The sequence below is a fragment of the Lagopus leucura genome, unplaced genomic scaffold (genome assembly GCF_019238085.1).
Source record: "Lagopus leucura isolate 7727_CA_CO unplaced genomic scaffold, USGS_WTPT01 Super-Scaffold_73, whole genome shotgun sequence".
Lineage (NCBI taxonomy): Eukaryota > Metazoa > Chordata > Aves > Galliformes > Phasianidae > Lagopus > Lagopus leucura.
In genome coordinates, this window is record NW_024962252.1 from 102,624,282 (window position 1) to 102,649,877 (window position 25,596).

The window sequence follows — 25,596 nt, forward strand, 5'->3', positions numbered from 1 at the left end:
TCCTGTGGGTCCTGGGCAGCCTGATCTAGTGGGTGGCAACCAGTCCACAGTGGAAGACCTAGATGATTTTTAAGGTCCCTTACAATCCAAGCTACTCCATGACATGCTCTCCTTTGGATTTAAATCAGATGAAGTGAGCAGAGCCCTCCCTGATACACGTGCCTGTAAGGATAGGCGGCAGCAGATGTAACTGCTTTAAACCAGCTTTGGATCATCCAAGAAAGGCAGAGGTCACCATCTGGTAAATAAAGAAGGAATTGCTTACTCCTTTCCAAGGATCAGGGCTCACCAAATACTCCAAAGGAGGCAATCTCCAAGTAGAGATGCTTCCCTTGCAGCTGCCAGCCCTCAGATGAGGTTAGGGAGGAGTGGAGCCTAGCTCCACCCATCCAGTCCCACGGGTGAACTGCTTGCACCTATGCTCCCAGGGCTGACTACACCCCTTCACCAGGTGCTCAATCACTGGTTTAGGTCCTGACCTAACAGTTTCCATGCAATGCCTGACTGACTTAAGAAAGAATCAGGATGATTATTTCAACTATGAATCTGCATACATTAGCAGTCAGAGTTCTTCCTAAAATGAAGAAACCATCCAGAATATCTCTTCTATGTAGCGCAGCTGTGAGAACAATACAATAGTAAAAAATAGCAGCAACTAATGGAAGCAGATTTAACTGCAACAACAAAGTGCACCTATATAAATATATAACTATGCACTGTTTTATTTCTGGATTTATCTATGTTTTAAAGTAAAATGGAACACATATTGAAAACACAACTATTATTATTGAGATATATGGTATCTCATGTGGATGACAGATTTCTAGAAGAAAAGCATCTTCCAAGTGCTGTTCTACATTTCTCCAAGCACAAGCAAGGTCTACATTATTGCAGTGTCACAGTTTTAACTACACAACCTGTTAAGTTTCTGAAAGTGTATAAAGCAAAGGTCTTAATATCTTAGTGTATCTAAAACAGTATGTCAGAGATAACAATGGTGTGTTCTACCATTTTTCTCTTTCTATATAAACAAATGCAAGTTTAGATACATCCTTGATAAAAATCTCATAATTCCTTAAAATTCTTACCTGGATAGGTTTCAGAGATTGAGCATCAGGAAGAAATTTTAATAACGTTGATGCAGCCAGCAGCAGAAAAGACCGATTAATTGAGTCTCCTCCATCGAGACCAGAAAGAGATAACTTGTATAAACCATTGCATGACTCATGACGAACAGCAGTCTTTGTCAAAAGTAAATAAATGAACTCATTACATACATTTAGAACATTGTCTCTTTTTTAGATTTCCAAAAATTTATAATTAAGTTTCTATTATAATACCTATCGGGTTATGAAGACAGTATTCTTTCTAAAAACAACTGAACAAAAGAGATCCTTGCAATTAAAAAGTCAATCTATCTGTGCCCTCTGTCTCCTGACAATGTTGGTTTTTCTTGTTGGTTTCTTTTTTTATAGTGAAGATTATAACCAGCTCCTGAAATAGGTAATGTCACACCTCCATAAAGTACGAACATTGGTGTGCTACTGTAACCTATACTTACTCATACCAAATTACACTGTTAAGTTGTGAAGTGTCACTAAAAAGTTTTTTTATTTCTTTCATTTTTACTTATGAAAAATAAAAAAAAATCTGTAGACCATCTTTAATCCAGTTTTGGAAGCTTGCACTCACTTTTTACCAAGGTTTTTGAATGAGAGTACAGAAGATTTTTTCAGAGGTTGAGTAATAAAGTAGAAGACAATAAATCACCCCATCATGTCTACATTGAAACTTTAAGCAATCATGAGTGTATACAGACGTCTTATATCAGAGAAAATTACTTAAGGTTAAACAAAGATTTGTTGATGACAAACATTTTTATACCAACTCTCATTCACTTTATTTTGTGATAGCTGAAAAAAAAAAAAGGCAGAATTTCATTTAGATTAATCCATGTTAGAGGGCATTACCCAGAAATCTTTGATGAATTGCAACAAATGAATTAACTTCAAACAGAAGCCAAGAACAAAGATAGGAGTTTACACTATATTTTAATTACAAATTATTACCTCTTCAACAGGACTAAAAGTAACTGAGTCAGTTTCTGCTCTCCCAACTTTCAGTGGGAAACAACATTTTGAATTTAATGGAAGCTTGATCCATATCATGCACTAATTAGTAATATAATAATCTCTTCTTTAACTTACCTCTGGAATAAGAAGGGTAAGTTTCTTTAGCCAGTCTTGCAAATAATCACTGTCTGCCAGACTTGATTTCACTGAGGAACAGCAGTGAGCCCAACTCACCAAGAGCCACATTGAATAATGTGTGACTAGAAGAAAATCAGATGAAAGTAAATCATACAGAATAAGCTTTTTATATTGAAGAATTACATAGAACCAGCACATATGACATTTACCTCAATCATATTAACATATGAGGCTAAATCCTTATTGGCATGTAAGATACTATCTCAGATCAGAATTTTACCAGTATGCCTACTGAAGACTGCTCACACTTATCACAGTCAAATTTGATTAGGTATTACCAGTCTGGGGCACAACCCCTCCCTGCATCTCTACTTCTTAAGTAGTGATGAGCTGGTACTTCACTGAGGATCTGCATCTGGTCTTAACATGAACACTGCCCTGAACTAAAAGATCTTAGTACATCACATAGCATTTACTGAGAATTCAGGTTACGAGATAAAGATCTATCTATAGGACAGAACAAAATGAAAACATCAAAGGCAATGTATAAGCCTAGGAGGATCTACCTGTATTTATGCAGTGACTTGGTATTTGGTGTGATTACTCTAAAACAGACTTAATCTAGCACAGGCCATTTAGACCGCTTCTGGGAATCCTCCACAAGAAGGCTAGATAGGGCAGCTTTAAGGAATTCTGGGCTCAAATGTTTTCTGTAAACCAGATGATGATCTTTGGTGACTATATTATGGCACTACATATATTCTGCTCTGTGGAAGAATACAGAGGATTTTCCCATCAAAACCCACTTTTCTTGAGATGAAGTTATAGCTACCATACAAAATTTCAACTGTGTAAACAACTTCTAGAGAAGGAAAGACATGCAGGCTTTCTTGGACCTCTGTTTTCTCACTCAGATTGTAACTACCCTCATGCTTTCAAGGAACACAATTTTACAGCACACTAATGGTGGAACAAAGAAAACAATCTGTTGATCTTGATTATATTTTCATTATTGGTTCATGGCATATATCTAATTTGCAACACTGACCTTCATGTCTTGATCTGTGATCTGACTGAGCTTTCAACACCCTGGACAGGAAGAAGAAAGCCATTTGAACTTCATCAAAGATCATAACGTACTTAGAAATGTAAGCACGTAGGAAAAACACTGTTATTACTTGTAAGTACCCATGAAGAAAACCAATACTTTAATCCTAAAAAGATTAATTTCTTGCAGTATTCAATATTAGCAGTAATAATAAAGCTATCAGGATCTACAAATACAAATCACTCCCTTAAAGCTTTATTGACTACAAGAAAAAGAAACAACAAACTACAACCCCTTTATCCAAGAAAGAAAGGATATAAAACAGAACAGACCCACACACAAGAAAGCTAGTGTTTATCATGGGGATCCACATATTGAACAAATCTTTTTGAACTTCAGACAAATTTAAATGCTTATATTTACTTATATTTTTAAAAATTGCAGCAAAAGGTTACAAATTAGAAAACATAATGTATGTACTTAAAACTACTATTTTAGCTCATCTAGGTTAAACTTAGGCTGAAATGCTCCAAATATCCTTATTAATCCTTTAAAAACATGGTAAAACACACGTCATGTTATTTGGACTCATGCAAGTAATTTTATACTGAATTTGTCAAAAATGTGATATCCTCAGCATCAGTCCAACTCTGTCACTGCACGGTCTTACAGAGACTTGCTTTGCCTATTCTGAGGGTAAAATTTTACATTCCACGCGTATACACTCATTAAAATAACAACAGGAATTTGAACAGTAATAAGCTAATGTCATCAGAACGGGAAAAATAAATCAAAGCCAGCAAATGAAGGAGCAGCTTAAAAGTGAATTCACTCCTTTATAATCTCTTGGAATTGAGAATGCTAACTGCTACAGAGAGAACAAAGACACATTTTTGGCTTTAGAATTTATGACAGTGTTCTGTACGTATTTTGTAGCATCATGTCATATACCCTGGAGAACAACTGGTTAAACAAGGAATTCTGTAGTTGCTTAGTTACTTTTTCCTCCATTATTTTTGAAAATTTGCTTGGTTCCGTGATTGTTGCATTGCTGATGGCCACTGAGAGTTCTCTCCACTTGAGAGTACTTGACATTAACTATACAAAGAAGTGACTAAGAAAAGCAAATTAATAACTGCAAATTTAAATTTCTGATACATGCTTTAACTGGAACTACCACTAGAAATGCTAATTGTTTTATTTAACACAATCAAGGAAAATGTGCACACTTTCACTTTGTAACAAAAATAAATAGATATTGTACCTGGGTGCCAAGTTGTCATACGTATAAGCAACTGACATAAGTCGTTGAATCAGACTGGTTCCCTGGACAAGTACAAGAAACACCTTTAAAAATTGAAGTCAAAAGAAAAAAAAACAGTTAATATAACAACAAGCTTTTTGATCTGTTTTTAAATTATACAGTGTGAATTTAAAAAACAACAACGTAAACACCTGCAGAGAAGGAGGAACAGCAAGAGAAATTGCAACACTTCCACAGTTAGTAGTCATATTCTATTCTTTATTAAAGCAGATCTAAAACCTTGCATTTCACTGTGTACATCTAGATGCTAAACTTTCATTCTGTAACTCAAAGGGGCAACGTAACTGAGTAGAAAAATTGCTTATTCAATCCTTTTGGTAAAAAAACAGTGTAGTTCTTTAAATCACAGTAACTTCATTTTAAAGATCCTAGGCTTAAGGAAACAGCATCAAGAGTAAAGTTGGATATGTAAATTTCTCTTGTAGCAACACACTGACCACATGTCCTTTTAAATTATTAATCTTTAAAGCGCTTTCATTAGGCTGCAGAGAATTTTAAAATCAAACTCTGAAAAGAAGTCTTTAAATGTATTTAGATAGCACAACTTCTGCAATCAAAAATATTCATCAATGACAATTACAAATTTAAACCTAATTTTAGATACTGGTAACAGCATTAATACACATGTCCAATTCTAAAAAAGTTAATACATTCAATAATTTCCATGTACAATAGCAGCTTTGGCAACTTAGGTATCTATTTTATTAAAATTATTTCAGCTCTATAGAATAATTAAGGTCTTTTCATGTTTAACAACGACAAATGGGAAGTTAGGCTACAGGTCAAAGTTCCATCTTGCAACCACAGTTGACTAAGAGCAACCCATTAACAGCAGCTGCATCTCCAGCCATCTGAAACCAAAATACTGTTGATTAAGTATCAGGCTTGGTCTAAATTTCGAAATTAGCTGGCAAAAATCTAAGAGGAAGATTTACAGGTTTAGGTAAATTTATCATACACTTGCTCAAATATCCTTGGTAGAAGTTACTCTACACTTAGCTTGCACTAAAGGAAGCTGAAATGCATTTGCTGAGGATAAGGATGGCATGTTTGAAAGGCTACCAGGAAAACAGGAGCAATTAATTCTGAAAATAAAATCCAAGAAATAGGGGTATAGCACTGAAATTCTGAAATTCTCATTTCACATATTCACCAATCATCAAAAAGCCTTTTGATTCCAGCTTTTAGAACTGGCAGGTTTAAAACAAATAAAATTAAATGACTACAATTTAGAGGGGAACAGTATGTAGGATATAGCTAAGCTTTAGTAACTTTTTCACTACATTATTTTATTACAAAAAAAACAAACCCCAAGGCTTCTCACAACAAGGAAGTCATCCGAAGTTCACAAAACAGCTGCAATATTTATCCTTTACCTCTGTTAAGCGAGGTATGTGAAGACCCTTCACATGGTCACTTGCAGCCTTCCTTGATTTGCCAGGCCATGTTCTTTTTCTGTGACTCTCTGCTACACCAGACCAGGCAAAGACATCATGGTAAGCTAAATCCAGATCTGAAGGATCAACTGCAAACTGGCATATCAGCTTCAGCAAGCAAGCAAGGCAGTCCAGTTGCCACTGTGAATAAGAAAGTGAATTTTTCTTTTTTCAGTATTTTACCAACAATTTTATTCCTACCACAGAATTAGTAATGAAAAACTTAAGCAAGCTATAAAGGTCAAAGAGCTAGAACTTTAACTGGTAAAACCTCAAAAGAATAGACAATAAAGAAGGATATTAAAAAGAAATTAAATTTAAAACTCTTTACAATGAGAACTTTTTCACGATCCAGTCTTATTAACAAGTGCACTGAAGACATTCGATTACTTTATCCATGAAATAACACGGAGGAAATAATACACTGAGTTCAATTAAAGCACGGGGTGTGGCATACTGAAGTGCTTTCCAATAGAATACATTTCATTACAAATACACAGTTCATAGTATTTCAATACGCCATTTTGTATTGTAACATCACTTGATAGAGATGAAAACCACCAATCTATCTAGTAACTTGAGATCAGTACATGGCTTTGTGCTGTGCAGCTGTGGCCAAACAGCACGCTGTCAGCTCCACCAGGGAAAAGTGCATTGTGAAAGGAAAATTAACAAAAAAAGAGCAGTTTCACAGTAATACATCGAGTACACCTCAGCTGTCTAGCATGTACACACAGCAGTGAACAACACCTGTGTAAGTTCAAGAATCTGTATTTGGCACTTTGCTGAAGAATCTGTTATTTTCACAGAGATGTGCACAGACCAACAAAAGCCACCATACAATCTTTTAAAGAAGAGATAATGACTGTTTGTTTTTGTTTCTAACACTGAAACAACTCTAGAACAATACATCAAAGTCTTTTTATAATTTCTTAACTGCTGTTACCAAACTGTGAATCTTACATACTTATGTCTATTGCACTAGTGTCTGTGCTCATTTCCTATTTTATAGGAAATTTTATATAAGTTTTAGCTTAGTACAGAAAAGTAAATGTAACACAGGCTGATATTAATGGAAGCCTTATAAATGACAGACATCCTATTCTGGAGAACAAGGGTGAATAATCACCTACCACAGTCCACGACTCCCGTTCTTTAGGTTCTAAGATACCAGAATTAAAAATTTCTAGTAATTGTTGGAGTCCTCCAGCAGCAACAAACTGTAAGAATAATATGGTACCAATGTGAGAAAAATCAAATATAGAAATACCACCAACTCCACTTAGACACCAATCTAGGCTTTATAAATAAAGGAAAAAATCTGATCAAATACTCAGAGAAACAAAAGAAACCCTTACACTCAATTATGACAAATTTACAGGCCTGATCATACATAAAAACTTTAAAATGTTATACATAAATTTCAACTAAGGAACTCCAAAATAATGTTTCAAGTGACTTTTCGTTTTACATCTTTTCAAAAAACAACATTATTTATCACAGAATACTGTAGAAAAATCAAACCTTGCAGCTCCATGTGTTTTTACTATTTTCTATTTGATCTTCACTTGAATCATCTGAGTCTGGATAAAGATCACTATAACTTCCCTAAAGACAAACAAGTAACAAGTCACTACAAAAATAGTTAAAGATCCAAAATATTATAAAATGACTCATGAATATACACTTGGATTCAGAGGGAAAAATGTATTTTGTGCAAGAAAATATATTACCGTAGATTCACGTCTTATTCTTCTGTTGGGCTTTCCCAGAGCTTCAATAATTTCCAAGGCATACAAAAGTTTATGGGCACTTTTTATTCGCAAAAGATCCTTCCAGCTAAAGCCATCATTACCCTTAGAAAATAAAGACAAGAAATAACACAGTTACACTTAATACGGATGTACGAAATGCAATGAAAGGATTTTTCAAGTGAAAGATATGTCTTCAATTTTTATTTTAATCTACTATTTGAAATTATACAATTTAAAGCATATTTCTATGCATGATTAAGAATTTGACTAACAAAAAGATAGAAGTGAAATTTGAATAAACATGCAAGATTATTAAAAGTGTGCACAATTTTGAAGTACAAGAACCAAATGCTTCTTGGCTGAGTTACAATTTCCGCCAAGTTTTCCATGAGAGCGCCTATAAAGAACTGTAATACCTAAGAAAAACAATATATGACTTCTTTAATACAGGAAAACTGTTCATCTAGTGGACTAGAAAGATACTCTGTAAGTAGCCATGTTTTAAACTTGTACAACAGGCCACAGAAAAAGGATTACTATCACAACAATCATGATGTTAAAATTAACAGTGGATTTGAACCATTTTAAACACACTAGGCAGCAGATGAAAAACTACTATTTCAGTTCAAACAAAAAGACTGTGACAACTCGTACTCACTATTCACTTCTTTTAAGAAATCTTAATAACAAATTTTGTTTACTAAAACAACGTGTCTAATTTCATTTCAGAATAACAATTAGGGTGTACTTGTGTATGAATGTATCTTGCATACATATTTTGGAGAAAATTCAACTAAAACACTAAACACTAAAATATCCCTGTACAATAAAGACAAACATACAGAAGCAGCACTTGTTGTTTACCTGTTCATCTGAAATATTCTGGAATGCCTGCAACATATTAGGGCATGTTGGTAGAAGCATTAACAGTTCCCAAACACGTCTGGATAAGTTTTCTGCGTGGAGATGGAGCTCTTCACATTTTGCACTCTGATAAAAACATAGAACGACTCTTACTGTGAAATTACTTGTGAAAATGGCCTTAACTAAAATTTCAAAGTCCAAAAAGTATTTTTTTCTTAATTAAAAAGTTATCTCTTTTCTATGTAATGTAAATTCACTAATCAATCAAAGAAGCTGAAATCTCACTAACACGAGTGAAAATTTAAGTTGCATTATCTTGACACCATGCCATATATTGTGAGATATTTCAGTACAAATAAAATTGAAAAACAGACTACCAGTTTAAATATACTAATGGTTATTTCATTTCACACAAGCTGGTGATGGCATGTAAAACACAAAACTTTAGGTTTTGTAATAGGACTGTACTAACCTTCCTTCAAGCCAATTTCCATGTTTAGACACAAAAACTAATTAATCAATATTTGTTCTTATTGTTCTTATTATTTTTAATTGTGCTTAATTTTGCCTATTGTTATTATTTTCAGAGTGTCTCCAGTACACAGGACACTTTAAAAAATATTAGGAAAAATATGAAAACCAATAATAGCGAGCTTAACATGTGAAATTGCAAAAACAACAAATTACAGTAACTATGTATGACAAGCATACAGGAGACAAGAAATATGCTTGATAGGAAAACTGGATCCACTAAATAAGACTTAAATGCAAATATTATTAAAAAATTGCTCTAAATTACCTCATTGTCTTCCATAGATGTTTCTCCAGAGGGAGGTTTAAAGGAGGCTAGCATCTCCAACAGATCAAAAAGCGTGGTAAGATGAGGCTCTTGCAAGAGTAAAAGCATTGGAATGTTGTCCTTTTGAGGAGGAGGTAGGCAAGACGCTGGAAGCTGAACGCCATCACCTTTACGTTCTCTCCTTGGTGCTCCCAGGGATACAAATACCATCTAGAAACAGCGAGAAACAACTTCAAAATGCATACACAGCATCAGAATTAGGAACTTAACATTAAGATACATCAATATCCTTAGCATCAAAGATTTATGGATCAGCACCTGCCGTAAGTACTCTTTAACATCTTTATCAATGACACTGATGATGGAATCGCATGCACCCTCAGCAAGCTTACTGATGACACCAAGCTGAGTGGTGCGGTTGATGCAGTGGAAGGAAGGGATGCCATTCAGAGGGACCTCAGCAGGTTTGAAAGGTGGGTGTGGATGAACCTAATGAAGTTCAACAAGGCAAAGTGCAAGGTTTGGCATCTGGGCCAGAGAAATCCCAGGCATATATACAGACCTGAAGGAGAAACCCCTGAGAGCAGCCTTGCAGAGAAGGACCTGGGGTTCTGATGGATGAAAAACTGAACATGAACCAGCAGTGTGCTCTTGCAGCTCAGAAAGCAAATGGGATCCTGGGTTCCTTCAGAAAATGGGTGGCCAGCAGGGACAGGGAGGTGATTGTCCCCCTCTAGTCTACTCTTGTGAGGCCCCATCTGGAGTACTGCATCCAGGTCTGAGGCCCCCAATATAAGAAAGACAAAGAGCTGTTGGAGAGGGTCCAGAGGAGAGCCACAAATATGATCAGAGTGCTGGAGCACCTCCCCTACAAAGACAGGCTGAGGGAGCTGGGCTTGTTCAGCCTGGAGAAAAGAAGGCTGCAGGGTGACCTCATTGCAGCCTTTCAATACCTAAACGGAGCCTACAAACAGGAGGGGAGTCAACTCTTTGAAAGGGTAGATAACTGCAGGACAAGGGGAAATGGTTTGAAGTTGGAGGAGGGAAGATTTAGGTTGGTTGTCAGGGGGAAGTTCTTTACTATGAGAGTGGTGAGGTGCTGGAACAGCTGCCCAGAGAGGCTACAGATGCCCCATCCCTGGACGTGCTGAAGGCCAGGTTGGATGGGGCCCTGGGCAGCCTGGTCTAACATTAAATGTGGAGGTTGGTGGTCCTGCCTATGGCAGAGGGACTGGAGAATCATGATCCTTGAGGTCCCTTTCAACCCAGTCCATTCTGTGATTCTGTGATAAGTAAAGCTTGGTTCTGCTTTCACTTAAGGCACTTACGGTACAGTAGCGTACTCTGCTTCCTGTTGCAAGAACAGGTGGTTCTTATCCCTTACTTTTGTAGTCAGGATGACAAGATCGGTACCAATCCTACTTGACAAGTAAGCTAATAAAAACTAAACCAGAAGAAAAAGAAAATAAATTGTCTCAAATGAGCAGACAAACATTAGCCAGAGTTTAGCTGCACAAACAGAACTGTTTCTAGAAAAACTGAGATTAGTTCAAAATGCATAATCACACTCAAGAAAGCCTCCTCCAGATGAAATGTTCCTGCTGACCAGCTACCACCTCCATATATTGATCACGCACAGACACTCAAACTATATTACAAAATTATAGACTATTCTGAGTTGGAAAGGACACACAAGGATCATCAGGTTCAGATCCTGGTAATACAAAAGACCACCCAAACCCTATGTCTGAAAGCTGAATCAAGAGAACAGCTTTCCCATATTGTGAGAAACAGTCTTTTCCCAAAACTTGATAGATACAAACTGAAGGACGAGATGCCTGAGTACACATAAGCTCCAGAATAGAAGGCAAAGAGTCTGTGGAAACTCTCTGCCAAACAACGCTAGGAAGAACAGATGCCATTTTGTTGAAGATAGGACAATGAAACAGATGCCTCAGCTCAACACAACACAGTACGAGCTGGTTTGGGCTACCCCCCACTTAAAAGGCTGGAAGTTCAGAGCGAGGTAAACTACTAGCCTTCATTCAATGGCCACCAGAGACCCCCACTACATTTTTAGGACACATGCACAAGAGGGTGAGACAATATGTTAATGATTTCTTGGAATTCTGGCCCATTTTCTTGGAATGTAATGAATATGTATACGTTATGTCTTTAAATATGTAACCATTGCTTTTCTCAGTGTGCAAGATAGGAGATATTCCCCTCACACCTGGTGACATAATAAATATACCTGCTTTATAATCTTACGTGGCTTATAGTTTGATTCTGCATATCAGAGCACTGTACAAACACTCCTTGAACTCCATCAGCTTGTGACCATGCCCACCGCTCTCTGGTGAAGAACCTTTCCCTAACACCCAACCTGATTCTCCCCAGTGCAGCTCCATGCCATTCTTTTAGGCCCTGTTGCTGCCCCCAGAGAGCAGAGATCTGCTCCTGTCCTTCACTGTCCCTGTACTCTCCGTAAGGCCTCTCTGCCCTTGAGAGATTCAACAGCTCCTTTCAATTTAGTGTCATCCACAAGTCCTCTATCCACGACACTGATGAGAAGTTAAAGGGAATTGGCCTAAAATGGAGCCTCACAGAAACCTGAGCGCCTGGCTGCCAGTCTGATTTAACCCAATTTATATAACCTTTTGGGCCAGACTCATCAGCCACGTTTCTATTTTTGTCTTGTGGTAGAAGGATGCCATGAGAAACAGCATCGAAAGCGTTGCTGAAATTCAAAAATTACATCAACTGGCTTCCCTTGGGAATCTTGTCATAAAAGGAGCTGAACTTGGCAAGGGACATTAAAAACAATATGAAGGCATTCCACAGGTATATAGGCCAGAAAACACAGGCCAAAGCGAGTATATCTCCTCATAACATAACATAAAACATAAAAGGAGAGCTGGCTTCAACAGATGAGAAGGCTGAGGAACTGAATGAGTTCTTTGCCTCCGTCTTCACTAGCAGCCAGGATTCTAATATTTCTCACGTCCTGAACACTGCATCTCTAAACCTCTAGGTGGGGATCAGGGCAGTAAATCCCCTCCCCCCCCCACTGTAAGGGCAGAGCAAGTCTGAAACTGCCTCATGAGACTGAATGTGTACAAGTCTATGGGCCGGATGGGTGCATCCCAGGGTTCTGAAGGAGCTGGCTGAGGTGGCTGCTGAGTTGCTCTCCATTGCATTTGAGTCTAAATTACCGAAAAAGGATGACGATTGCAATCCAGTTAAAGAAACATTACCCATCCAAAGATGAGGGCTCACCAAATACTCCAAAGGAAGCAATCTGCAAGTAGAGATGCTTCCCTTGTGGCAGCCAGCCTTTAAATGAGGCTTAGGAACCTGGTTTTAGTCACACAGATGAACTGCTTTCACTTGTGCACCCAGAGCTGGCTGTGTCCCTTCACCAGGGGCTCAATCGTTGGTTCAAACTGTGACTTAGCAATTACCATACGTGCTCCCAAAGAAAAAAATACCTTCCATCATCACCACAGTATATATCAGCTGTGTAACAAAGAGGGAACAACGTATCAAGCAACCCCTTTAAGTGATTGATTTCTATACATTCGTAATACCTGCATATCCTTAAAACCCAATTCATGAAGAGTTTTTTCATCATAATCAGTTGTCAGCTCATGCCCAGACGAGATCATTCTCACAGGTCCCATGAGGCCACCTAGGATATTTAAAAAAAAAAAAAGCAAACAAACAAAAAAAAAGCAAACAAAAACAAACAAAAAAAAAAACCACAGCAAATTTTTGGAGTCAGTTTTGTTTTCTAAAGATAGTGCTAAGACTCATTTTTAATAGTATACCCTTCAGCAGCAATTAACATTAAAAAGTCATGGCAATTTCCTTACAAAAACAGATTCTTAAAGTACATTTTTCTACCTGTGTTTGGAAATAGCATTTTCAGTAAGAGCTCAACCCAATCTTGCAGTAAAGTGTCCACACTACAGATGAAAAACATGACTCCCATAATTTGCAGTAAGTTACACCATTTCCCTGAAAAGAATTCTGGGAAATAATTGTGATCATCTCTTCGTATTACGTGTCTGTGATCAAGTCAGCAAAAACAAATAAGCAATAACTAATCTTAAGTTGTAAATGAAGAGATTCTGTACTTCTTAAGTACAGAAAAAACAAGAGCATCCTCCAGAGAATTGTAAGCACTGAAGAAATGTGAACAATTAAAAGATTAAGATTTCAATTTGGGTGCAAGCAATCTATGTTTCTATAAACAATAAATCAAGAAACCTTGTTATCATATATATAAATTAATTTTGCATTTTAAAATGAATTTATCATCTCTGATTACTTATGTAGTTCTAACCACCAACTCCACTACACAAATATATTTTTTTGGATTAAAATTAATTAATTTTTATGGATTAAAATCTGGTTTTCCAGTGTTAGGCTCTGGTCCCCCAGAGAAGTGAAGAGCAGCCCTACACTGTACTTCTTCAGGAGTTTGGTTAATAAGAGATGTAGCTAATTCCAGGATTCTATCAATTTATCAGTCAATCCAGATGATGAATCACAAGACTACTTAGAGACATTACTACGGATTTTAAAACTAGCAAAGGACACTGGCTCTATGGTTCTTCAATTTCCCACAGTTATGGTATGTTAATTAGTAGCAAATGAAACAAATTCCATAGAATGTTAAGTGTACATAATTATGGATATCAGCACATTATTAAATTAAAAAATACATATATTAAAATGACTAAACTGCATCTGGTGTAGGACTGCTATTCTGAATCTTCAGTTTCTGAACTCCTAGATAGAACAAAAATAAAAAAAGATCTGCTACCTGGCAATACTTGGTGGAAAACAATACAGTCTCTTTGCTAGAAGAGCTTCTAAGAAATGACTGAAAAGACAGACTTCACGAAGAAATTAAATTAAATCTAATCTAATGTTTGAAGTCTGGTACACTGACAGTGCATCTCATTAAAATATATATTTATAAATATGTATACTTTTTTTTAAAGACATAAAACTACACAGTCAGACTAACGTTCATACATTTACCAGTGGTCATCAGTGTAAGAAAAGGATGACTGTGGACAGAACTTGTTCAGATAATACGCCCTACGTTTTAACTTCCTCACAACGAATACACAAAACATGAAAACATTCAGGAGAAAAAGAAGGGCCACTCTGAAAGTAAAGCCTCCTATTTTGTGATGTTGCTGCATGAAATCAGAGGTGGATGTTGATGGTATGGCGGTAGAGGCTGAACCTTCTCTATAATATTTCGTTTTATTGCCATGTGACAGATGGCAGCAGAAGCGTAGTCTGACAAAACGGCATCTGACGTAGAAGTGTGTATGAAGCAAAGATGTGTCACCGAATTCCTCCAAGCAGAAGAAATGGCACCCACTGACATTCTTAATCGCTTGCTGAAGGTTTAATGGAGAGCAAACAATGTATGTGAGCACCATGAGGTACAGGGTGGTACATTTCAGCAGTGGCGACATGGTGCATGCTTTTGTAAGTATGGCATGCAAATTCTTGTTGACCAGTGGCAAAAATTCATAGTTAATGGTGACAACTATACAGAAAAACAGTGTTTTGTAGCTGAGAATTTGTTCTATCAAGTAGTGTTATTGTACTTTTAGTATCTGTTGTAGTTTCCATGGAATTAAACAGGAAGCATTACTTTCAGAGCAACCTACATAATTCAAAGAACAAGAATATTCCGAGCAGCAACAGCAGCTAAGAATGCTGTAATATACAGAAACAAGAGGATTCAGAAAATGTCCTTCTCCATCTAAAGGATGCAGAAAAAAATTCATTCACTCAGAAACACATAAAGAAAGGTAACAAGTGGAAATTTCTTCATCAGACTTGCAAGCAGACAACCTCAGAAACAAGGTAACATTTCAAATTCTTTACAGAATGATCACAAATTAAAAAGCCATTACAGAATTAAGAAAAATACAACTGACTGGAATACATATAGGAAGGGTATAATATGATTATGAGTCTGAATTAATTCAAATTATGAACCAAATGCAGAGTCATAAAGGTATACATATCACAAAGTAAAGTACTATATAAGAAATCTGTAAGTGACATAATGACATGATTAATTATAACTACAATGAAAATGAAAAAACTCAGGGGAACTCTATTCGATTTATTAGACATATTGGATTTTGCCAGTTCAGCAATTTATTTGCAATTTCAAGTAACAGATAGTACTTATATGTGCCATTACTGAATGTTATTAATGAAAAGTGAGAGCGATGCTAACTGTAACTACAGACAGTATCAGTATCATAATCTTTCCTTACTTGAGATGCCTGGGAAAGAAGGAAAAGAAAAAAAAAGTAATCTTTTAAGCTATGAACGGATGAACCTTCAAAATGGCAAAAAACACAGGTATGAGTACTAAAGCTTACCGGGAAAATCCCCTTTTCGACTGCTTTGGCCAAACTCCTGAAGCTGTGCTTGTTGATTTATCTGCTCTTTCTGCAAATTTTCGTACCAGTGGGTGACTTCAGCTCGTAGATCTGCCACTTGATCACTAGGATACATTTCTATAGTCATCTGAAATTAAAAACATTTTTTTTTCTTTTTGAAGTGAACAATGGAGTTACTAAAATTTAACAAAGTAGGGTGTACTTGGGAAAGGGCTTTTAAACTACCTTGTCAGGAAGTCCAGCTGGCTGACATACAATTCTTAATGGTAGGGACTGTTTGTCACTCAGTGCTTTCAAATGACTGCTGATGCCAGTACCTTCAATCTGCCACTGTCTCAGATGATACGCAAACCTTGAGAAGCAAGTAAAAACTTGACAAGGTGTTTTTATCAAAACCTGTTTAACTTAGACATTCAATAAACAAGCAACACTTGACCCTTTGTTCTGTTTGTTCAAAATAAGAAAAAATGATCAGTATATTCTCAGTATTATTCAATTTTGGGCGAGGAATGGGTAAACGTAAACTACATCCATCCACACTTCTTTACAAAGACAAGGGTCAACTTTTTAAACTGTTTAAATCTTCTACCTTTAAACATTATCCACTATTGTCTTTACTTTACACGAAGAAAAAGAAAGAAGCTATTACTTATATTAATGAATTCATCACTCATAACTCATTCATCATTACTGTAAGAGAAATAGAAACAAATTCTGCATCCGAATATACCGTGGTGCTATTTACCTTCTCCTAAAAGCTTCCAGATGTGTCTTTAGCATCAAGAGTCCTCTTTCAATAATTGTCAGACTTGAATGAGAGTCTTGTTCAAGATTACTAGAAGCTATCATCAGACTTTCCATACATTTACTAATAAATTCCTGCTCTTTTTCAAGCCCAGTTTTACCTGTAATATCAACATCCAAGTAAATTATTTAAGCACATATTTAAGACCATGTATTTTAATATTAAAAATAAAGAGGGTAACATTAATATTCTTTAGAACATATTAACAGAAAACAAACTTTGAAATGAAAATTCATACCGTTGATATAATAGGAGTTGATGTACTGGATAGCTGCTCGACTGACATCACCAGACTGTGCTCTTAGAGCAATACCCCAGAACTGGTCCATGCCACACAACTGTTAGGACAAAAGGAAAACAAAGAAAGAAACAAAACATTGCCTCATTATTTTACTGGAAGTTTAACCCTTCTGATATGAGATGTTTTATTTGTTCTTGATGCAAATACTAAAAATACCTCCTTTGCTCAGCCTCTCATCACTTTAAATACCAACTGTTGTAAAATCCTAACATTGACAGGAATATTTTTGTACTTTGAAGGATAATTGGTTAAACTTCAAAAAAGTGTTTTTTATTTTTGACAAGCAGAAGTAAATTTAAATGAAGACTTAAAACCACAACCATTATTAGCATTCATTGTAAGAACACATATTTTAATCTCCACTGCATCAAATCAATGCACAGAAAAATACCCTACATATCATCTTACTTCTAAGACAGTGAAAAAAAAGCACATAAGAAAAACCTGTAAAGTACATCACAAAATAAACTGAGCCAAATTTTAACAAATATTAGTAGACAGGATGAAATACGCTTAATTCATGTAAAAGTTTCCACATAGTTTAAACGTTACTACTAACAAGTCAAATTTTCAAACCTATTCTTTAAACACAACAGCTAACAGTTCAAGTATGCAAAGAGAATGATAAACTGCACTTTCTTTATAGCTTCCTACATCTTTCTCTATAAATAAGATGACCAAAGTCATGAGGACAGGTAAGGATTGCAGGCCTCTCAATTCCACGCCTACATTTTACACAATCAAATATGAAACTTCTGAGAAAGATGGTTCCAGGATTCTCTCAATGCAGAAATTCATACTGCCTTGATGATAACAGACTGTAACATAAAGCTTCAAACCAATAAACAGTTTTCAAACCAGTATGTTCTCAAGATAAGTACAGCTGCGGATAAGCAAAGTAAGTTTTCCCTTTCCTCAGAAAGAAGAAAAACAGAATCTAGGCTTACCTCTGAGTTTGAGCCACCATCATATGTACTAGTAGCCAATCGAGCCAAATTGCACAAATGCTGGAAGAGATTCAGTCCAGTCATACTAATAGTTTCAGGTTTTAGCTGTGGCATCTAAATAAAATAAATACACTTTAGTATGGAAAATAATAAAATGTATTATCATTAAAGATGACACTGAATTTTACATACAGTATAAGTAATTGACTATAATCACTGTTAAGAACCCCGTTTCCTCTATCACTGAATTGGACTGTAACAGTACTGAAGGAACAAGAATCACTACTGCAACATTAGTTGCTTAACGTATCAACAGCAGATCAACTTGATAGCACACATGAAACTTCAGTGAAAAAAATCATACAGTTACAAAAAGTAGAACTTAAACTGTGTAATACTGAAAAAGAGCTGGAATACATTATTTACTGTACAATCTCCTTCAACAGACTATAGATCTGTTAAAATGAATGGGATCCACTGCAATTAGCTCTACTACAGCACGTTTGTATTTTCAGTGAATATGTGGATGAGATTTAAGTGCCCCTCCCAAAGAGGAGAAAATCTTGACTGCTTGTTTTTGGTCAGATGCCTGTACATCACATGGGAAATTATAATTTTTGGTGGCTTTAAATAAAAAAAAAAAAAGAAAAAAAGAAATGCTACCTAGCTTCAGATAAAACACACAATCTATTTACGAAGAAGCACAGCAGTGAGTGAGCACAAAAACAATTCATGCCAATCCCCCCCACCTTCTGTTCAATTAGGAAAAAAAAAATCATTTGCATAGCAAGTAGGATCCTGTGATAGTACTGAAGATATATACACCATAGTAACCATTAACAATATTTTAAACAGCGCTGATATGGGAAGAAACATTAGAATTATCAAGGTTGCAATTAACTCTCTGCGTACCTTTTCCAAGAAAAGATGTTTGTAAGTTTCCATACCCATAGCATGCTGATCTTTACTTCGTACTTGATTCAAGAACCAGTGTAGTGCATCATCGTAACATTCAGAATCTTCAACTAAGCAGTGCCACAATATGTCCACTTGTTCTAAACTCAACCCTAAAATCAAGGGAGCATTATCAACTATTCCAGTATAAAAATCAAATACCCAAATATTCTACAAAACCCAAAAAAGCCAGAAAAATCAGAACAGGTTTTGTCAAGACAAGTTGTTTCCAGAAACCGCAGAAGAAAAATGCACCACATACCAATGAGAAACCATACGTTTTCCCTTTTCAGAGCTGGTGATTAGACAAACCTTTTAGTCATTAATTCCATCAGTTTCTACCAATCCACTGAACAGTATGAGCTGACCTGGTATCTTCTACTAATTAGCAGGTTGCTTCTCAGTTCATAAATGATTACTGAACACAAGCTTTGAGTTGGGTATTGAGCCAGTGCTCAATATAAAGATATTATATAATATTTATATATATAAATAAAGAGCACCTCTGTAACTATTTCATATAAAGTCAGGAAAAAAGTAGGTTTATTTTCCTACATCATATATAGACGCTTGTGATACTAAAAGAGCTAAAAATACTTTCAATATACAATAACAAATGTATTACTACAATTGGTATTTTATTTTATTTTCTCTTGGCTACAGATACTCTCACTCTTTCCTGCACTCTGTATTCTAATGACCAGAGGGACAAGCCAAGCAATGGATGCTGACTTTGCTACCTATTATGAGACTACTTAAATGATCCTCATTTATTCAAACGAATCACCTAAATATACAATCAACTCAACCTATACAGAGCTGATGCTGAGACAATACTAAATGCTACTACTTTACAAGAGCTTAAGAAGAGAACGGCTGAACAAGTTTAGGAGTAAGGGTAAGACTCCAAGGCTTAATAGAACAAAAAATTATGTTCAGATTCTAATTCCATCAGGCACACAAAGAAAAAATAAATGTCAAAAAAATAAAATCAGTCACAACAACAACAACAACAAAAACTTAGTTTTATCCTTATTGAATGAAAAGATTTCAGTGTATGTTCACTATCACATGGATTACCACTTTTGCAAAGGATCCTACAAGGAGCATGAACTGTTTTGGACAGTACTAAAATATTAATTAAAAAATCTCTTTTTGGTATTACAACTTACATAAAGTGTTCTTCAGTACAAAACCTCTGAAAACACTATGGACATGAATATAAACTCACAAATGCAGCATATGTTCTCTTCATTTCAGTAACTATTATAATCCTTTTATTCAGAAAACTAAGATGTAAGAGAATGAAACACCTTGCTCTCGCGGACCGGCAAGACAATCTAAATCCTAATGTTGGTTCCGTCTATCAGCAAAAGAAACAAAATCTTCTTTTGAAGCAATATTGTACATTACTTAGAAGTGTACCTTTAACAATGTCATTTTTATTTAAAATATCAATGACTATTAAGAAGTGTGCAAGCCTTATTGCAAGGTGCTTCTCTGACAAGGTAAGCTAAAATACTTACTGAAATGATCTGGTGATCCTAGAGTTGAAAACACACAAGTCAAGAACTGAAGACGAACTTGAACTTCTGCACTGTGGCTGTATCTAAAATTTATATCGGTATAAGAAAGATAGGTTATTTAACTTAGTTACCAACATATAATTGCTTGTCGTAACCTTTTCCCCACTAATGCATATTCCTCTGAAAAGTATAGTTTTTTCCTTACAAACCTATTCTGAACTTCCAGTAGCATCCAGCTTAGACTTCCATTAAAGACATTACCAAACAAGAAACACTAGGGGTTTTAAGACTTTTATTATGTCTTTATGTTATTCTCTTTTTTTTGTCTGATTTACTATTGTTTTTCATACAGTCCAACTAAAATGCATCATTTTATCATTACCACCTTGAAGGAGCTTACCTTAATTTTTTTTGCAGCTTTAAAAAGCTGATATTTACACAATGAAGCCCTGATTACATCCAGTACATACGCTTTATAAAAATATTTTTATAACCTACATAAAAATACTGACTTTATTTCAATTTACAAGCTATAAACTAATAGTTAAAGGAGTAGAACAACGTACTATCTAGCCTGAATTTTTAAAGCAGTTCTCCTCACTTTCAAACAGCTTTGGAATTAATTTCTCATTAGTGAAATATCCAATATAACGGTACATAAAGGACTAAAAAGTTGTCAAAACTGGAACAGTCTAGTCCTCTGGAAGCTAGAAATTATTATCACTCGTGTATATACACCTAATTTTAAGCATACACACTAGAAAGTGTGGATGAGTGTGTTAAAACACAAGAACTATTGTAAAGGTTAACAATAACAAAATAGAAATATTCGAATAGATTTATAATATGACACCCATTTAAATTCCTTTGCATTTCTAAAATCCTGATTTCACTTGTAAGTAAACAATCAAAATCAAAATCATGTCTAACAAAATGACAGAATTTGCTGTTTTTTTTGTTTTTTTGTTTTTTTAAAGACATATTTTAAATCTAATTATTTTTTATAGATCTTTCCCTGTCTAAGCATTTTAAAGTCACTATTGAATCATAGAAGTTTGGGCTTCATACAGTTTTAGTCAGTTCTATATGTCCTGCAAATTTTACATGCCAGGTTATGTACATAATAACATTGCATCATATACAAATGATGCAATATAGAATCACAAAATCATAGAATGGTTTTGGCTGGAAGGCACCTAGTCATCATCAAGTTCCAGCCCCCTGCTACAAGCAGGGACACCTCCCTCTAGATCTCAAAGCTCCATCCAGCCCGGCCCTGAATACTTCCAGGGAGGGGGCATTCAAAACCTCGCTGGAGAACCTGTGCCAGTGTCTCTACACCCTCACTGTAAAGAATTTCTTCCTATCTAATACCTAGATATTAGATACTTATTCTTATTTACTTAAGAAAAAAAAAAAAAAAAAAAAAGTTCTCAAAAACATCAGAAGAAAAACAGTAAAAAATGTTTAAAATCATAAAATACCAAACACAGTCATTTGTGTACTTACAATGCATATTTATGTCGTCCCTCCCTGACTGCCTGGATGTAGTGTACCAAATTATCAAAGAAAAGTTTCATCATGTTAAGTTCCTTTTCTGCCCACCTGTGTAAATTTAGAGGGCAGAAAGTGTTACGGCCTGCTAAAAATTACCAGAATAGCTACAGAAAATAGACAGCTTTTCAAAAACATGCACATACACAAGAACAAATTTAATTTTGCATTCTCCATCTACCGTCAATTAAAAAGTTTTTTTCACTAAAGCACTCTATTTTTCCTTGTCATCCATAAAGCTCCATAACAAAGTTACTGAGGTCAGGCACAGGCTTGAAAGAAAACAGTCCTTGTTCCTTGTCCTCTTTTCAGCCCTTGTTCCTAAACTGTTCCTGAAGACCCGTATTCAGCAAAAGTCTAAGCCAAAAACCAGAACTGGACAGATATTTCAGTGCCATGTCAAAAATACCAAGAAATAACGCTGATAGAAGGAGTAGTATTACCCAGTCATTCTCAATAGTTGGACTAGCTGTTTCTCCTAATAAGGAATGCTACATGACATATTTTCACACTTCAAAGACCTTCTTACAAACCACTTTAATATTCAGAAGCATTTGATATACAATCACAACAGAACCATACCTTCATAGAATATCCTTAATTTGGAAAGGACCTACAAGGATGAATCACTGAGTTCAACTCCTGGCTCCACAAAGCACCAGTTAAAACCCAAACCCTACACATGAGAACCTTCTCCCGATGCTCCTGAGCTCCAGCAGCTCAGGGCTGTGCCCATTGCCCTGGGGCCTGTTCCATGCCCCTGCCCCCTGAAGCAGAGCCTTTCCTTCACCTTCCCTTCTGCTCCCTGTAGGAGCTGCAGCTGCCCTGAGACCTCCCCTCAGCCTGCTCTGCTCTGTGTGCCCAAACCTGCACGCAGTGCTGGAGGTAAGGCCATCCAGCACAGAGCAGAGGTGACAGCTCCTCCACTCATCTGGCTGGCAGTGCTGGGCCTGGTGCCCCCCAGGGTATGGGAAGTCATTGTGACTCACATTCAACTTGCCATCAACTGTAACCCCCAGATCCCTTTCTGCAGGACTGCTCTCCAGCCTCTCATCCCCCAGTCTGCATGCACATTCAGAACGATCCTGTCCCAGATGCAGAATAAGACTTCATGTGGCTGGTGACTGCCCAGTCCTTTATTCTGTCAAGACCTCTCTGCCCCTGAGGGATTCAAGGGCTCATCATGCTCATCAAGTTACTACAACATTTTACATACACTGTTACTGTATGTCCAGACAAGATTTTGACTGAGCTTGGGGGAAAATAGTAAAATAAATAAATAAATTAGTCTTCATCTTAGTTGAAACAGCGGAACTTATGAGGAATAAAACTAGACCTGATTAGACAAATTTATACAGCTATGCCAGATATCTGACACATTTTCATCTTAGGTCATTACTAATTTGGACCAACTAGAAGAGCAAGCCTCAAAGCAGTCACCTAAATGTTATTGCTTCTGTTGTTTTAGTGTGTTTGTAGGGAATCTACTCACATTGTTATCCAGTGTGTATCGTAACTGCTCCCAAACTGCTGAAACGTACCAAATAACTTTGGAAGAAGACGAAGTGAAACTACTACTGATCTAAAGGAGAGAGAAAGAATGACTCTAATGTGGCTGTTATGGAATTAAAGTAGCATTAGAATTACTTTGTGAAACTCCTGTTTCCTAACTGAAAGTATTTGAAAATACCAGCATGAAGTTTTCCCAGTTTTCTGTATCTGAACTTCGAATTGTTTATGTATCATTCCTTACACAAAGAGCTGTCAGAGAAGTATTGACATAAAACACTTATTCAAAAGTATCTGAATTTCAGAAGGTAAATTCTTATTTTTGAGTTTCATAATATATATCTTTGAAAATTTCAGCAAAATGAATACTTTTCTACAAACAGATGAAGGAGTAGAAATCAATCTCCCTTAAAAGGTCGAAGCAGATTAACAATGGTGTGTACTTTAGGACTGCTGTCTGCAAAAACTCAAGAAGTGCATAAACAGTATGTAGATGTCAACTTTCATGCCTGTAATTCGTATCTTCACAAGGCTATTAGTACCTCCGTATACTTGTATATTATCTCACAAACACAGTTCTTAGAGAAAAGGTAACAAGAAACGCTGCAGGTGCTTATCCAGCAGCTGACTAACAGAATCAACAGAATTACCCTTTTGCCAGTCTATCCGTACAATCTTACAATTCTGGCTGGTATTAAAAGAATTAAGGCCAAGGTACATCTTCATCCTCTAGCTGCTTCTTCACAGAAATTAAATCCCATAACAGATTTGGTGTATAAAATCTTGTCTGCTCACCAGTCACTTAAATGCAAAATTTAAATATTCAGTTCCAAATGCTTACACTAAGGCATCTGACTTTGTACTCAACTGCTTAAGATGTGGACTTGATTTTACCAATTGGTAGAAAGGCAGTGACCTCTGCTAGAAGGGAGAATAGACAAATGCAAGAATTGAGAAATTGAGGATGCTGACAGAATAGAAAAATGGGACATTAGACTTATTTGTAGCACTTTAGAAAAAATACATTTATATTTCCACTTCTGTTTCAACTTGCCTTCCTGCAAAATTAAGTAACTGATATATTCAACTTGGATTTCCCACATATGTTGAAAAAAAAAATATAAATGTAAAAAAAATAATTTCAGTTACCTGTTGTTTGCTAAATTTTCTAAGCAGCCTTCAATAAATCTCATTCGAATCTGTCTGTCAGTGAACCAGCATACTAAAGAACAGAGCAGCTTCTCTGCTTCATTTATTAACCCTTCCGAAAGATGAATCTACAGCAAGTAGAAAGAAAGGTCACTGAATAACATATATCTATTTTCTTTAAAAAAGTACTCTTTTCTGGTATTCAACTTACTGCATCTTCATCCTGGACCAGATCCCACAAAAGGGTATTTCCTTTCTTACAAACATTATCCAAATTAATGTCCGTCACTGCACTGCTATTATATTGATGTTTATGAACTGCTGGTCCTGAACAAAATATAAAGACCATTACTGAACAACTAGAAGGAACTATCTAAACATTATTCCCTCGGTGCATGAACAACATGCTTCATTTGTACATTTGGCTATTTTCAAGTCCATACAGCAACATAACAATCACAGCCTTTTTTGTCATATGATTTCTTAGAAGACAAAACATCATGACAGCGCAAGAAGTCAGCAGGGCAGTTAAGATAATATTTACATGCAACAAAATAGTGCATGTACAACAAAAACACTACTTAGCAGATACAGGTGCATTTCCTTTTTCATTTAATTAGATTTAATTAATTTAATTAGATTTAGTTCATATCAACATTTCTTAAGCTTTTCTGTAGCTTGTGCACTAACAGAAGGCATCTTTTTTAACTACTATTGTTGGAAAGCAAAAAAAAAAAAAAAAAGCAGCACATTTCAACAAATTGCTTTCACACTGATATATCCTATACATAACTCAAAACAGAAAAACAAACAAATTTTATACAACAGAGTATTACAGCTTATTATTTTAGAAACTGGTCATATTTTCATAAACAGTGATAGATGTTTCTTTCTTGCATGTGGTCACAGCTGGCATCATTCACTTATCTGCTACTTGATATTATTTCCGTTCAACAGCAAATCAAGT

The 25,596-nt window shown here is 35.9% G+C and overlaps 1 protein-coding gene across 1 annotated transcript in view; it reads right to left on the reverse strand.

Annotated features, from left to right (window-relative positions):
• USP34 (ubiquitin specific peptidase 34) overlaps positions 1–25,596 on the reverse strand; it is a 122,846-nt gene that overhangs the window by 36,235 nt on the left and 61,015 nt on the right. The window contains exons 17-38 of the mRNA XM_042875357.1: positions 24,841–24,956; positions 24,630–24,757; positions 23,464–23,553; positions 21,927–22,022; positions 20,418–20,500; positions 18,850–19,004; positions 17,938–18,051; positions 16,928–17,027; positions 16,630–16,789; positions 16,110–16,236; positions 15,864–16,011; positions 13,026–13,126; positions 9,436–9,645; positions 8,637–8,762; positions 7,752–7,874; positions 7,543–7,626; positions 7,152–7,238; positions 5,959–6,159; positions 4,523–4,605; positions 3,259–3,299; positions 2,208–2,332; positions 1,089–1,241 (exon numbers count right to left, since the gene is read on the reverse strand). Coding sequence (XP_042731291.1) covers positions 1,089–1,241; positions 2,208–2,332; positions 3,259–3,299; positions 4,523–4,605; positions 5,959–6,159; positions 7,152–7,238; positions 7,543–7,626; positions 7,752–7,874; positions 8,637–8,762; positions 9,436–9,645; positions 13,026–13,126; positions 15,864–16,011; positions 16,110–16,236; positions 16,630–16,789; positions 16,928–17,027; positions 17,938–18,051; positions 18,850–19,004; positions 20,418–20,500; positions 21,927–22,022; positions 23,464–23,553; positions 24,630–24,757; positions 24,841–24,956 — 2,651 coding nt within the window. The remainder of the gene's footprint in view (positions 1–1,088; positions 1,242–2,207; positions 2,333–3,258; positions 3,300–4,522; positions 4,606–5,958; positions 6,160–7,151; positions 7,239–7,542; positions 7,627–7,751; positions 7,875–8,636; positions 8,763–9,435; positions 9,646–13,025; positions 13,127–15,863; positions 16,012–16,109; positions 16,237–16,629; positions 16,790–16,927; positions 17,028–17,937; positions 18,052–18,849; positions 19,005–20,417; positions 20,501–21,926; positions 22,023–23,463; positions 23,554–24,629; positions 24,758–24,840; positions 24,957–25,596) is intronic.